This window comes from Pyrgilauda ruficollis, unplaced genomic scaffold, assembly GCF_017590135.1.
Source record: "Pyrgilauda ruficollis isolate IOZ18807 unplaced genomic scaffold, ASM1759013v1 scaffold16, whole genome shotgun sequence".
Lineage (NCBI taxonomy): Eukaryota > Metazoa > Chordata > Aves > Passeriformes > Passeridae > Pyrgilauda > Pyrgilauda ruficollis.
Window position 1 is genome coordinate 14,875,071 of NW_024514764.1, and position 15,056 is coordinate 14,890,126.

Genomic DNA, 15,056 nt, shown 5'->3' on the forward strand with positions numbered 1-15,056 from the left:
CTCTGTGAGGATGCTGCTGATAGTAAGGTTTTATTTGCAAGGTTTGTTATTAGGAAAAAAAGAATTCTCATTGTTGAGTTCTTAAATATTTCGTAGTTGATGGAGGAGAAGCAGACAGTGTAATGAAGCTGGTTTTTGAGAAAAGCTGGCAAACCAGCTATTAAAGTTGAGGAGCTGGGAAGAGGAAGGCCGAGTACTCCCAGGGGTGAGCTGGAGAACCTACTGTAATGGGAAGCTACCGATTTATTAAATTTAAGATGTTTTGGAGTTGATTGGAAATGCATATTTCTGTTGCCATCATCTGCAATTATCCTCAGTTGCAGATGACAGCAATTCTGAAGGGTGTATTTCAGACTTCCATTCTGCCAGAAATAGATAGGTTGCTCTACACGTGCCTTCTTCAGTGTTCTGTCATCTTCCAAAGGAGAGGTTGGTTTGTTAGTCAGGATACAGAAATGAACAAACCTTGTATTGAAGAATTATGGTGACTTCTCTGTTCTTCTGGGGCTACATCTTCCCAAAGTTTAATTTCCCTTGAGTCATAGCTGGACTGAATTGTTAAACACACTTGTTTCAACTCCCGTAGTAACATCTGTGACTTTAGTTAAAGGTTTCTTTTATGGACAGCTGCTAGTTGTGGGGATTTTTGCTTATTGTCCCTTTCACACCTTTAAGAAATGCTTTGAACGTTGTGAAGAATGATTTGATTGCCAAGGTGGACCAGCTGTCTGGGGAGCAGGAGGTGCTGAAGGGAGAACTGGAAGCAACAAAGCAGGCCAAAGCCAAAATAGAAACCAGAGTCAAGGAGCTGGAGGAGGAGCTAAAGAGGTGAGTGATTACCCCCCTGCCCCAAGGAACTGGGAGTGAAGAGTGGTAAACCCGCCTCCTCTGTTTTACTCTGTTTCTAGCATTAGCATTCAAAGGTACTTTAGAGAGCACAAGAAGGCAGGATTAGGATTCTGAAGCAGCGACTCCAAACCTAGGCTCCCTGGAGTGGGGCATTAAGGGTGTAAATTTGCAATTAAAAGCCAACCAACCGACAACAACCAAAACCACCCAAAGAAGGGGAGTTTCAAGACCAATAGTTTTGAAAGAAACTGCCAAGAACTTGGTCCCCCTAGCAGCCAGGATAGCTCTGAAAGAAATGAATGCCGATTCATTTACTGAAAGAGCTCATACAGAGTTGCACAAGAAATATTTAAATGCCTATATTGGTAATTGTTTCATTGCTCATGTTAAGAATGAGAAGAGGCAGAAGAGATTCTAAAGTCTGATACAGGAATATGCCATTTTTTATCTTCCTTTCAAACTAGAGAAACTAAAGCCCAGCTGCCCAGCAAAGCCTGGGATGGTTTCACATCCATACACACAAAGCTGCCTCCTGGAGCTCAGAGCAGAACAGTTCCATTGTGGCTGGCTGTGCATAACTGCAGGTGCTCAGGGCAGAGGACAGGGCTTGTTCTCCAGCTGGAATCTAGAAGGTTCAGTAGTCTGAGCTCAGAATCACCAGGAATAACACAGACCGGTCTCTTTATTGTTCAGAATGTCTGAAATGAAAGTATTCTTGCAAGTAGGAAGATTTTTTAAAATGCCTTTTGTAATGCCTCATAAAGTCAGAGTTCAAAGAAACTGAAACCACTTACTTAAATACTTCCAGTATTTTTTATCAGGGTTTGGTGTTCTTTTTGGTAGACTTAGCATTTTGGCAAACTGTTCTTCACGTTAGGGGCTTTTTTCACTGTATTGAATCACAAAGAATCAGAGAATCTACTGAAACCAGAAGCAGTCCAGCAGAAGCATTTAAGCCAGAATTTTCCCTATTGAGAATGGCTCAGTTCTCATCAAATATTTGAATGCAGATCCTGGTTCAGAAACAGAAACTGGCTGAATTCTTCCAATGGTCAGTATTCTGGTGCTCACAACAAATGTTTGAAAAAAATAGAGGTGAGGTCGGTGAAGCTGTTTGAATGTGCTGGAAGAGGGAGGTAAAATGCCAGAGAAGCATCTCAGAATTTGTACACTCGATACACATGGTGATGGATGCAGCCAGACTTCTCATAGCTGGTTCTCTCCCCAAAGCCAGCCATGGTATCGCTTGCTGTTTTTTATCCCTTTCTTCCTGTTTCCTAGAGTGAAATCTGAAGCAATCGTTGCCCGACGAGAGCCCAAAGAGGAGGTGGAGGATGTAAGCAGCTATCTCTGTACAGAATTGGTATATGACATTACTAAAATGCCTGCGGGGAAAGGGGGTTGATTTACTTACCTGTATTGCTTCATGTATATGAGTCCTGAGATGCAGATTGATGTACCTTTGTTAGCAATGAGGGCAAGGGTGGCTCATGGGCTGTGGCTCATGGGCATGAAATCCCTTCATACAATTTTTAAACCAGAATCTGGCACAGAGGAGCAGCTGACCCAGTGGCAGTACCACTGTGCAGGATGTAGTTTCGGTGGCTGGGTGCTAGAGCACTGCCCTGCTCAATACCATCCTAATTTAGAATCAAAATCTAGTGTGCAGTGTGGATTCTCTCAGGATGTTACAACTGTCAGGCTTCTCCAGAAGAGCCTGTCTTCATGTAGGCAGTGAAGATGTAGCTGTGAGGACATCATGCAGTGAAATCCAGTTTTCACAGTCAGCTTTGCAAGAGTGACTACCACCATGTCTTAGTGCTGCGTTTTTCTTACTAATTCTTTTCCATGAGCCAGTATTGCTTGTTATAGCGTACAGGCAGAGAAGGCTCGTGGGCTGTTCTTCTAGGACAGCTCTTGAAACTGTTTTGGCTGGGACAGAGGCTGTTCAACAAAGACCAACTGTAGCTGAAAAAAAAAGGCAAATCAAGCAGTAACAAGATTTTCCTTGTAAATGTTCCTGCTAGGACAGGGAATTCAATACATTTACTTATGTTATTGTTTTCTTTCTTACACAAGGTGTCAGAGGAGGTTCAGTTTTAGCCTAGATCTCTTGACTTACTTGGAGTGAACTTGGTCTGTTGAGAATTTAGGTAGATGGGAACATTTTCAAGTTGTGCTCATGAGCTGCTGAAGAGAGTTGGATTTGTTTTCAGTTGAACGGACAGGAGTTTTGGTTCTTTTTATAATTTAAAAAATAATTGATAAATTCCTTTTTGTTTATGCAGTTCTTGTTTTAACCATATCTGTATATGATTATACAGATTCAATTCGAAGTCCTGGGAGGCTAGAGAGGGACTTGGTTAATTCGTGCTGTTCCAGCTCTCAGCAGCACTTACCAGCCAGGCTGAGCTTGGGAATTGCCACAGTCCAGCACAACCTTCTAGTAATGAGTTCCCCAAACCCTTGCAGTCTTTATTTTGGCCAGATATGTTTTTAGTCATGTTGTTCTCATTTTCCACTTTTCAAAAGAGACAAAACAGACTTTTACTCATTTTGTTCCCAACCCAAAGCTGCCTATGCCCTCATTGGAAGGTCAATTTGTGTCACCAAAGAGGAAAAGCTGTTTCCTTAGTTTCCTGTATCCTACCTTTATCCATGTGTACTAACAGAATACCTCCTTGCAGTCCTCCTGAGGGAGCAGGTGGCATTATGTGGTGCTCCCTGCTGGTTGTGACTGTCTTTGCTACTGAATTGAATCTTTGGTTTCCAAATTTCTGGACCAACAGACCACTGTCAATTCTTACCATTCCTTGCAGACTGTCAAGGCACCTTTCTGGCAGTAGTCCCACACTGGGGTGTGTGTATGTGAGGGCTATGTGTTCAAGTTGGTGGTGATTCTCATTCTAGTTTCTGTGGGTTTGCTGAACACCCGGAGGTCCATGGCCATAGTTTGGAGCTCACTTGTCTGAATTAGCTCCTCATATGGGGAAATGGGGGTGAAATCAAACAGGGCAGGAGAAGAACTAACAAATATGTGTCTGTCCCTGACGTGCCCAGTACTAACCTCAATCCCATTCCATCTTTTGTTGGCTGAAGCAGTGCTCCTCCCCTCTGCAGGACAACATTCCCATTGCCCAGCGCCGGCGCTTCACCCGTGTGGAGATGGCCCGGGTCCTGATGGAGCGCAACCAGTACAAGGAGAGGCTGATGGAGCTCCAGGAGGCTGTCAGGTGGACAGAGATGATCAGGTGAGGCTGGGTGTTGGGTAACATTCCTGTTTAGGACAGAACCTGTTCATGTTTTACCTTGTGGTCAATGCAACCCCTACCAACACAGAGTTGAGAAGCTTTCCAGATTGGAAGTTTTCCAGATTGTAGATGCTTTTCTCCTAATACCAATTCTTTCTCTCTTGTTCCTGAACCTGGGCTGCAAATCTCATGTTGCCACTGTTATTTGGAGACACTGGACACTTGTTTGTCTTGCTTGTTTCTTGTGTGCTTATTAATCTGAGAGAAGCTCTAGGGAGGAGTATTGCTTCTGATTGATGAGTTCTAAAGGCTATGGCTTCAAGTGACTTTAATGCTACGTTCTGTAGTTCCCACACTGACTGTGGCAGACAGTTTCACAGAGAGTTGATAATCACGTTAAACACACTTACTTGCCTTTCACTTTAGCCTTGATACTTAAAGTGGCTGGGTGTGCTTGCATTGAAGACCAGGGCATATGTCATTCCCCAGAGTCTTTTGAAACACATTGGAATGAATTCTGACTTTCAACATGGCTTCCTTAATGGAAATGACCTCATGCCTGGCAGAGATGCAGAAATTAACTATGTTCTGCTGTGTTTGTCCATAGAGCTTCCCGTGAGCACCCATCCGTGCAGGAGAAGAAGAAATCCACCATTTGGCAGTTGTAAGTTCTTTGGTGATTCGTGCAAGATTAAGAAAACGGGGAGTGTTGCCATTTCTACTTCAGACGACAACTTAGTAGACTCTGACATAAATGTCACATAGAAGTTGGCTTAACCCTTTTGCCTTCAAACCCCAGAAGGGTTGTTGGCCTTTTGCCTTCAAGGGCTTCCTTTGTCCTTGATGAAGTTAAAATCAGATCTGACCGTGCACATTGATTTTGTTTCACAAGCTGAAAAAGTTAATGAGTATCCTGGAATGGAAACTCTCATACTCTGTCCTGGTTTAGGAGGACACACTCACAGTCAGTTGTAATAAAGGGCTGTTTTCAGAAAGTACCTGTTTCTGGAAGCTAAAAACACCTTATGCCAATCAAACCAAGGATGTGGGTCTGAGTTTGAAGTAGAGCAGTTTTTGTGACAGGCTTACAGCCTTTGATCCCAACCTCTTGCTTCCCCTTTTGTGTATCTATGGTGCCTGTATCCCCAGGCACCTTTTCTCTTACTTGTTGGCCTTTTTCTGTCATTAGCTTCAGCCGTCTGTTCAGCTCTTCCTCCAGTCCTCCCCCAGCAAAGAGGACCTACCCCTCTGTGAATATCCACTACAAGTCTCCCACCACGGCGGGGTTCAGCCAGCGGCGCAGCCACACCATGTGTCAGATCTCCTCCGGCAGCCGCACCCTCGAGTTCTTCCCTGACGAGTGAGTTACAGGGCTGTGTGCCAAGCCATGCTCCCCTGCAGCTCTCCCAAAGAACAGCAGTGCTTGAAATCAGCTATTTTCCACTTTGGAAACAGTCTGTGTGATGTTAGTATGTTGTTGCAATACGACATGAAATGAACAACACTCACACGCTGAGATGTTTAAGGTGAAAAAAGTGCGTTTATTTCTGGACTTTGATATTTATAGAATTCCAAAAGTGACTGTGGATTGGAGAATGAAATTGCCACTTTTCCAGCTACACTGGTCAAACCAACAGTCTGTCAATTCTCTCTTCTTCCAGAACGGAATGCAAAACAATTACTATTTACATGAAAAAAATGCTTGAGAAACTCCATTACAAAAATGTAAACGTTAGAAGGCTTACAAGAACTTTAGAAGAACAGGGCAATAGTATGTCTCTGTTCTCTGAGGCTTATCTCCCTGAGCTTTCACTCATCAGTTACTATGTGGATGGGTTCAGCAAACCTTGTCCTCCCAAACACAGTATCCATGGCTTTTCAGGCCATCTCAGCAGGGACCACAGGAGCTCAAGGTGGCCCCACTCTAGTTCTGCACTTGTATTTGAAGACCAGGATGGAATGAAGGAGGGTTTTTGTGGTGGAGTGTGATGGCAGTATCAGGACAAAGGGATGAAATGTCTGCACAACCCTTTTGACAAGGGGTTTAAGTGAAGATAAAAGTTCTCTCCACAGCACATAAAAGTTCCAGTACTTGGTTTTAATTTAAACCATGCTAAAAATGAGCCTCTGAGTATCACTACTACGGTCTTACCCAAATTCTTTGTGTCGCTGACATGAAGGGAGAGAACTCTTCAGTGCTTTACATGACTTCACAATGTGTTCTGCCATTGCAAAGGTTGTTTGGTTTCACATGGGGGTGTGTTTTTATGGAAGGACTTTGGAGAATGTGGTGGTAAAGTAGGACAACTTCTACAATAAAAAGGATTTGTTAAAAAAACACTGGATCATGTAGAAGGGTAAATTTAAACTTTTTAGATATCCACTGCCCTTATTCCATCTTTTTCTATGCTGACATCTCACAGTCATGCTGTGGGTGTCTGAGTACTTCTCAGCAGCGTTTTACATAATGGGGCTGCCTACAGGATTAAATTTTTCAGCTGATGTTGTTTGTAACTCAGAATGATACCTCAAAAACCTTTTGAGAGCTGGAACTGACAAACAGCATTTGTTTCTATTAAAACATGTCTAAAAGCTCACGCATCAATTTTTGGTTTAAGCTTTGCCAGTGCAAACCTGGAGTTGTTATGTTGGAACCAGCAGTTATGCGTGTTTTCCTTGTCAGCAGACAAAGCTTAAAAAGGGACAGAAAAATCCGTAGTTGATTATAATGAGGAGGGAAAGAACTGAAAATGCCTTTCTGATGGAGACATTAGATTAGTAGATTGTAACAGCTCAGCAAAAATTGGTGTGATCTCCTAGGTTTTAGAGAAGGATTATTCCCTGTTTTTGAAGGGCTCTTGGAACATCATAAGAGGCGATGACAATGACTTGGCTTGCCACATCGCTCAGGTGATGGGTCAGAACTGCCTGTGTCTGCTTCTCAACAGAGTTTTTCTGTCTCTGACTCCCTACATCTCTTTTCACAGCTGGATTTGGTTTGCTGTGTGTGCCCTCCCTGATACTGGCCACACTCCCTTCACCCTCAGCTCCTCTCTTTAACCGTCAGCTGGGTGATGCTGTGCTTCTCTCCTCAGTGACTGCACGTCCTCGGCACGCCGTGAGCAGAAGCGAGAGCAGTACCGGCAGGTCCGGGAGCATGTGCGGAACGATGATGGGCGGTTGCAGGCCTGTGGCTGGAGCCTCCCAGCCAAGTACAAGCAGGTAGGGACCATGCTCTGGACAGGCTGAGTGGAAGGTGACTTTAGTCATTAACTAAGGACCTTAGTCATTAACTATTTAATTTAGACATACCATGTGCATGTTTTGTTTGTATGATAATCGTAGGCACAGACCAAAATGATGTTCTGTATATTTCCACCAAAGTCAATGGAGGGACATTCCTCTGCATGAAAGTACTGAAACTGAAAAGTACCTAAACCAAAAGTACCCTAAACCAGAATCCAGTTCTTTTAAAAATAAATTTCCTTTGTTATAATTGGGCTGGAACATTAGTTATTTCATTTATCCTCTGAGAACTTTAACAGTCATTTAGTATGAAAAACAGATGTAGTTTATGCCCACTTCTTCCCATCAGTAACACGAAATCAAACAACATCAGCCTCATTTGTTGGCCTGTGACACATTTAACTGGTCAGAGACCTCCTGAAAGGGAGGAGCCTGGCAGCATGACTTGGAGGTTTCAAGCCATAGAGTCATTAAGTTTGGAAAAGACTTTTAAGGTCATCAAGTCCAACTTTCAGGATGGAAAGGAATGCTAGTGTCCTGACTCTTTGCAGGGAGCATCCTGTCTATCAGCACAGCAATGTGTAGTCTCTGTGGGCCATCACTGGGGCACTGATGACTGTGACATGGTCTCTTGGGTGTGCTGCTCCTCTCCCCTTAAGGACTCTTGTTTCACACAAGATGTGATAGGAAGCCTCAGCAGCAGCCACCTGTGGTTGGTTCTGTCACACTGATTCTTTCTCTCTTGCCGTATCCCGGTGTTTGCAGCTTTATACTGTCTTTTTTGTCTTCTCTCCCCCTAGCTGAGTCCCAATGGTGGTCAGGAAGACACTCGCATGAAAAATGTCCCTGTGCCTGTATATTGTCGCCCACTTGTAGAGAAGGATCCAACTATGAAGGTACGTTATTTCTGTTTGCCATGCAGTCCAGAAAGGGGACATGAAATAAGCAAAGGATTTGGGGCACTAAACCTGCCATTTTTACAACAATCTCTATTCTTTTGACATTATATATTCCAAATTCTATCTTCCACTTCCTTTTTTTTGAATGGTGGTTTGTAGTGAATGTAGCAAAAAGTATTTCAGGACAAAATTCCCAGCTGGTTCTGGTTGCTAGGTCCCCTGCTGCTCCCTGACATCTTTTGCTTTTTTGAGACAATTCATCAACAACAGCAACATTTTATGCTTCTAATGCTTTTGCTAAGACTCCTCAGGGTGTAATGAAAACTAATGTAAAAATTCATGAAAATGACCAAGTGAAAGTAAAAATGCATTTCATAACTCCTTAGATTCTACTGTTGACCAGAATTCATTGGTAACAGGCCAGTATTACCTGGAGTAGATTTTTGTGAAGCCATGTCTATTAATACTAGCATGTTTTGAGTAGAATTGCAGTTGGGCATAAGCTGTGTAGGTGGCAGACTTACCTGCTGTAACTGGTTGTTTTGAAATAGTCAGTTTGTCATTACTTCATTCAGAGATGATTTTTAGAAGTCATCCCGATGGTTAAATTGTAAGAAAATTTTTATGCTGTTGTTTCTAGAAGGTTCTAGTTGTGATCTTTAGATAATGTTCTGTGCAGCATCTTTTCTTTAAGGTTTTGGATAAATCTAGTATTTCTGTAGTCCTCTTCCAGACATTCTCTTAAAAAGCTCCCTGGAAATAATTCATTGGAGGTTAGCTGGATTTGATTTCAGAAAACTGCTTATTTGAGAGCTAAACCAGCAGACTGTTTTTCCACGCTTCCAGAGATGGGGTAGCCACAGGCTTCTCTCGGGGTAACTTCACCAGCCTCACATCCTCACAGGGAAGAATATCTTTCTAGTGTCTCATTTAACCTGTCTTCTGTCAGTTTGAACACATGAAACATCTGTCATGTCCTGGCTTGCGTTGCTGCAGTGACTAAAAAGCAGTGATGTTGCTGAGTAGAGATCCTCTGCCTTACCTCTATCAATCTGGATGTCTTCTAGTAGAAATCATCAAGATCTGGTGTTTCCAACTAAATGTTTAGATGTTTGGCATTTGACAGTTCTCCACAAAGGTGCCTAAATTCAAGAGACCACGGAACCTGCAGAATTCTTAGTTCAGATTCCTGCTTCTGTATTGGTATTACCAGTGTTGTGGACGGGACTTACCTTGGCTTATCTAGCCCCTGTGACTAAACCAAATAGTGGCAACTGTGGTGCTTCACCCCAGAGACACTTGGCTAGCTGGGTGTTGCAGCTGGGTGCGTGGAGAGAAGTCCAGACCTGCTGGGGCTCCGGTGGCAGTGAGATGGAGCTTCCTTTCGTAGAGGGTCGCTCCTCAGGTTTCCCTGTGCCAGAGGAGCTTTAAGGTGGTAGTGAAGGAAAGGAATCGGTTCTGATGGAGGGTTTTAATCCAGAGCTTTTATTCTGGCCCACAGGCCTCTGAATCCAGCAACCCCTCCAACAGAACTCCCGGACCGTGTGGTTGCTCGGACCGTGTGGATGCTCATCCTTTTACCTGGGGCAGGGGAGGAGGGAAGGGATAGGGAGCCCACCAAGCAGGTATGGGAGAGGAGGTCTCAAGGGACAAAGGACACCTGGATGGCCCAATGCCTCCCCGGGGGTAGAGGGCATCTTTTGAATCTTCCCAGTCACTCGACACCCTTCTGGAATTCCAGGATTGACAGACAGTGCTTGGCAGGGGTCAGGGTGGGGAAAGGAAGGATGATTGACAGACCTGGGAGGGAACCTTTAGGGGAGAAACTCAGGGTTCTGGGGTAAACCATGAAGTCACACTGCAACACTTCTGTTTCTTAGCTGTGGTGTGCAGCTGGAGTAAATCTGTCAGGATGGAGACCTTTGGAACAGGAGCCTGGGAATGGGCTGAAGCTAGATCCTGGGCATGATCCTCTCACTTGTGACAGGGAAGTGGAAGGCGAGAACAACAAAAGTAACCATACATCTCCTGAGAAAAAAAAGGTCAGAAAATAAAGTGGATTTTTTTCCCACTGATGTTTTTTCTCATTTCATCCCTACCATACCCCCTCTCTCAGTATCTTTGTACTATGCCATAAAATGCTCTTGTACTTGTGGGACTGTGCTGGCTCTTCTCTTGACTTTTGGTGTGATTTGGGACAAATCATCCAGTATAAAGTTTTCCAACTTCCACTTTTGAAATGTTTGGAATTTTGAATAAAATCCTAATAATAAGGGCAGTTAAATGCTTGATTGAAGTTGCTGGGAAGATTTTATAGCACTCATCATTGTAAATTAATAAATACATTCAGGCAAAGCTTTGTTAACACAGTCTGTGAGTCCATTTGGGCCTCTTGAGATTTAACCCAGTTCTGGTTTTTGGTAGTCTTAAGTGATTTTTTTTTGTTTTTTTTTTTTTTTCTGTTTAAAGAACCAAATCATAATTTGCAGATAATAATACAATATTTTTACACTGTCTGGTTTGTAGGGTTTTTCTCCACACCTGTCTTATACTGCTGCCTTATACTCTCCCGAGACCAGCTTGCTTAAGCTGATCAGTTGGGTGCATCCCAGACTCACAGCATTCTGGATGACTGAATATTCAGTGATACATCTGTCAGATGGTCTCAACAGAAAAATTAGTGGCCACATTGCTTTTGCCCTAAGAACTCAGGCCAGTGCTCTAGATACTAGTGCAGTAACATGAATGGAATCAAATTCATAAAAATAAAAATATAACTGATTAGACAACAATATAAAAAAGACAAGTTTCTTCTATTGTAGAATAGAATATATAATTTAAAATAAATTACACCATGTGTAAGTGTTGCCAAGCACTGTTAAGCTCAGGTTGATCCAAGAGAAATGGGCTGATCATGCCTATGTGTGTCTGCTTTCCCAAAGGCAAAGGAGCTCCATGAGATGGATGCCACATCCAGCCGTGTCTGGATCCTCACTAGCACGCTGTCAACCAGTAAAGTCGTGATAATTGATGCCAACCAGCCTGGCACAGTGGTGGACCAATTCACTGTCTGCAACGCTCATGTGCTCTGCATCTCCAGCATTCCTGGTGAGTGCAGCCCAGGCTGGAGTCTGCACAGGTCACCTGCCCCACTGAGGAGTAATAGACATCCTCACTTGGGAGCTAACCCCTGGGCTGTGTTGTGTTCTGTAATTGTTCCCCAAAATCATAACCCAGATCTTGCCTTCCTGTAGGACCTTTCTGTGGAGATCCCTCCCTGTTCAGTGTTCAGTTAGTCTTTCCTTTGGTACACAACAAGTGTTTTTTGGAAGCAGGAGTGAGCTTTGTCGGGCATGGAAGGGCTCTGTACCTGCATTGAATACTGATACTAGGGATGAGGGGATCTGCAGTGGATCAGACTGCTGATGGATGGTGTGGTGCTTCCCCAGAGTGGTGAACCCTGAAGGATCAGAATCTCCCATCATTAGGGTGATCTCAGGAGTACATTAATTTAGCCGCGATTGCTTGATTTACATGAGAACCTGTTCTTTGCCTTCAGCGGCCAGTGAGAGTGACTATCCCCCAGGCGAGATCTTCCTGGAGGGGGATATGAACCCCGAAGAGTCAGCTGGAGCAGATGGTGTCTTGGCAGGGATCACGCTGGTGGGCTGTGCAACCCGCTGCAATGTGCCACGAAGCAACTGTTCCTCGCGTGGGGACACACCTGTTCTGGACAAGGGACAGAGTAAGTTTTGGGATGTAAAACTTAGTGACATATCAATTACAGCTAATCCTGTCCGAGCTCATGGTGTTACAGCCACATTCTCTTGTCCCCAAGTTAAGCACTTCAGAGGCCCTCAGAATTTTGTTACTACGATGCAGGACTACCAAAGGCCCTTTTGGTACATTTCTTCTTAGAGCCCTCCTTTCTTCTCTGATTCACATGCTGCAGCTTGGTTGCAGGAGTCATACAGCAGAGTATTTTGGGTATGTGAGATGTTTGCCCTTCTACCGGTGCTGCTGTTCTGATTGCTTTGTTCCCTGAGTGTTGGGAAGCCAATTAAGCTCCCATGCAAATCATACTGCTGCCCTTGCTGACTCCATACTGTAGTGACAGCGTTGGAGCCCTTCCAATGCTGTGCTATGCTAGTCACAGATTATGCTTCACTTTAAAGTAGTGTCTGTTTCCCATCCAGGCAGAAGATACCTGATGAGCTGCTGTGTCTGTGGCACAGGCTCAGGGCTTGATTGAGTTTGGCAAGGAAAGATAAAGAATTGACAGCCTGATATCTATATAGTTAACTCACCGACTGATTCTTCAGCATGTCTCACATTGTTCATTGTCCTTCAGGTGAGGTGGCTCCTGTCTGCAATGGAAAGATCAACCAATCTCAGTCTACTGAGGAGGCAACAGAGGCTACAGAGGTACCGGAAAGCAGTGCCAGCGAGGCAGAGCTGACACAGGCCCGGCCTGGGCCCCTCACCGAGCATGTGTTCACAGACCCTATCCCAGCCCAGGCACCCAGGCAGAATGGGTAGGTGAGCTGGGGTCAGAGTAATGGTTCTGTTCTATTACTGATCCGTTTTCATAAGCTTTGTGATAAGAGAAGCAGCCTGATCTTCTGATAAAGTTCAGACTTCTATCAGTTTTGTGCCCAAGCAATTTTACAGGTGGGATAACAGGGAAGGAAAAAAAATGTAATGAAAATGGACATGGCTCAGCCTGCTACTGGCTGGGTCAGCTGTTAAAATGCAAATATTTGACCTCTCACTGTGCACTTAGACCTGTGGTTAAGGCAGATCTCCCAAAGTATGTGTACACTTCATGTTCTTACTGAAGGAGCTTACTGATATGTGTGTAGAAATGATGATTGATTTATTCTAGTAGTACCTCTGATGTGCTGTAAAAGTAACCAAGAAAGCATATTCACCACTCCAAAAGCTTAAGACAAACAAAGCTGATGTGATGGCCTGAAGAACAGGGTGGAAGTCTTGGATGCAGATTGTTCCTGAATGCTGATGTTCTGAGTTGCTTCTGTTGAAGCTGCAGATAAACAGAGAAAATATTGTTAGTGTAATAGTCTTGCTAAACTCAGTCAGGGTCTGTAGATTTGAAGTACTTGTTGTTTGTAAGGAGAGGAGAAAGGAAATACTGTAAATTGCAGATTTGCAGTTGAAAACTACCAAAGAGAAGGAAGCGATTTGTGTCTTCAAGGGCCCATACCTGTCTGTGAGTGCCAAGTTGTGGGCCTAGGTGGGCATTCTGTGCACTGCTGCTGCTAAATTTCTAACACTGTTCTTTTGCCCCTTCAGGGAGAATGGGCAACTGAAGATGGAGCCCAGCACAACACTGCCAGATCAGGAGTCAACCAGGGATGCTGGGACCTGCACCAGTGCCGCCCCCACCATGTGGCTGGGAGCTCAGAACGGCTGGTGTGTCCCCCTTGGGATGGCATATCTCTGTCACCTCCCTGCTCTGTGCTCTCTTTTTCAAGTCCACACACCTTTTGTTCACTGCTTGTTTCTGGAGAAGGTTTCCATTCCTCATTTCATTGCTCAGCTCACCATAGTCTCAGGGATTTAACATCACTTTCTTACCTTACCTCCACCTTTCCTACCAGAAGGGAAGACTCAAACCTGGGCAGGCTGAAGGTGTGGGGCTCTGCTGCTAACCCTCCCCAATTTGTCCTCTCTCACAGGCTTTACGTGCACTCGGCTGTGTCCAACTGGAAGAAGTGTCTGCACTCAATAAAGCTGAAGGACTCTGTGCTGAGCCTGGTGTAAGTGTGTGTTGTAAGGGACCTGAAGGAGAAGGTTTTGGGGCCTGAGTGATGCTTTAGAGAGGGTTAGCAGTCTTGGTTGTAGACTTACAGAATCACAGAGTGGTTTGGGTTGGAATAGACCTTAAAGATCCTCTTGTTTCAACTCCCTGCCATGAGCAAGTATACCTTCCACTAGACCAGGTTGCTCCAGGCCCCATCCATATTCCCAGTCTTGAACACTTCCAAGGATGTGGCAGCCACAACTTTTTCTTTGCTTTCCTGATTGCATTGTTTTGTGAGAGAAGTTTCCCAAGGTTTTTGTAATGGGAAAGCTTCATACCAACCCATTTTTCTGCTCAGTTGTGGTCCTGACCTGATTCAGTGAATGCATGTCTAGCAATACCAGGGGGAAGTAAGTGGGGAGGAGAAAGGCAAAATTTCACTGAGGGGTAAATCAGGGGGAACTTGTTGAAATTGATAGTGTTTGTATTGTGAAGGAGAAGAATTCCCTCAACAGAAAACTCACAGATGTGATAATCTTACTGCAGTGAAGGTAAGAGGTGTGACCTCTTGCAGCATGTTCCTGCAGTGCTAAACTGACTGGGAATTCTGGAGACTGTGTAAAGATGGTGTGTATGGATGGCAGGAAGAGTTTTTGAGTCCCTCATTTCTACTGCATTTTTAATGTATTTACTATTCTGTTACTTCAGGCATGTGAAAGGGAGGGTCCTGGTTGCTCTGGCAGATGGAACACTAGCCATATTCCATCGGGGAGAAGGTAAGAATCAATGTAATAGCGAAAACAAAATTTGTCTGAAAGTGTAGCAGTGGATTAAATGCTCTTCCAAGGTGAGAAAGTTGCTGGCTGCTGGGATTGCAAACATGGAGTTAAAACACATGGCTATTATACCCATCATCACTATCCTAAACCATCTCAGGTGTACTCTTAACACCACTTCTTGAGCTTTTCTGAACAAAAATGTGTGTATGTACTGTGTAGTACATGTGGAGTAAATGTTACACTTTTAGGAGTACATATGCTGTGAAGT

The 15,056-nt window shown here is 44.1% G+C and overlaps 1 protein-coding gene across 22 annotated transcripts in view; it reads left to right on the forward strand.

Annotated features, from left to right (window-relative positions):
* The window catches only part of MAPK8IP3 (mitogen-activated protein kinase 8 interacting protein 3), a 70,469-nt gene that overhangs the window by 45,965 nt on the left and 9,448 nt on the right, over positions 1–15,056 (forward strand). For 9 of the 22 annotated variants that reach the window (XM_041462088.1, XM_041462078.1, XM_041462081.1 and 6 more), the window contains 14 exons: positions 676–828; positions 2,131–2,212; positions 3,970–4,100; positions 4,708–4,764; positions 5,290–5,460; positions 7,196–7,322; positions 8,147–8,242; positions 10,126–10,287; positions 11,188–11,353; positions 11,805–11,990; positions 12,597–12,780; positions 13,559–13,678; positions 13,945–14,025; positions 14,718–14,785. In XM_041462088.1, the coding sequence (XP_041318022.1) occupies positions 676–828; positions 2,131–2,212; positions 3,970–4,100; positions 4,708–4,764; positions 5,290–5,460; positions 7,196–7,322; positions 8,147–8,242; positions 10,126–10,287; positions 11,188–11,353; positions 11,805–11,990; positions 12,597–12,780; positions 13,559–13,678; positions 13,945–14,025; positions 14,718–14,785 (1,784 nt within the window). Of the gene's footprint in view, positions 1–675; positions 829–2,130; positions 2,213–3,948; positions 4,101–4,707; positions 4,765–5,289; positions 5,461–7,195; positions 7,323–8,146; positions 8,243–10,125; positions 10,288–11,187; positions 11,354–11,804; positions 11,991–12,596; positions 12,781–13,558; positions 13,679–13,944; positions 14,026–14,717; positions 14,786–15,056 lie in introns of all 22 variants that reach the window. The other 13 variants (XM_041462079.1, XM_041462093.1, XM_041462080.1 and 10 more) reach the window with 4 other exon arrangements.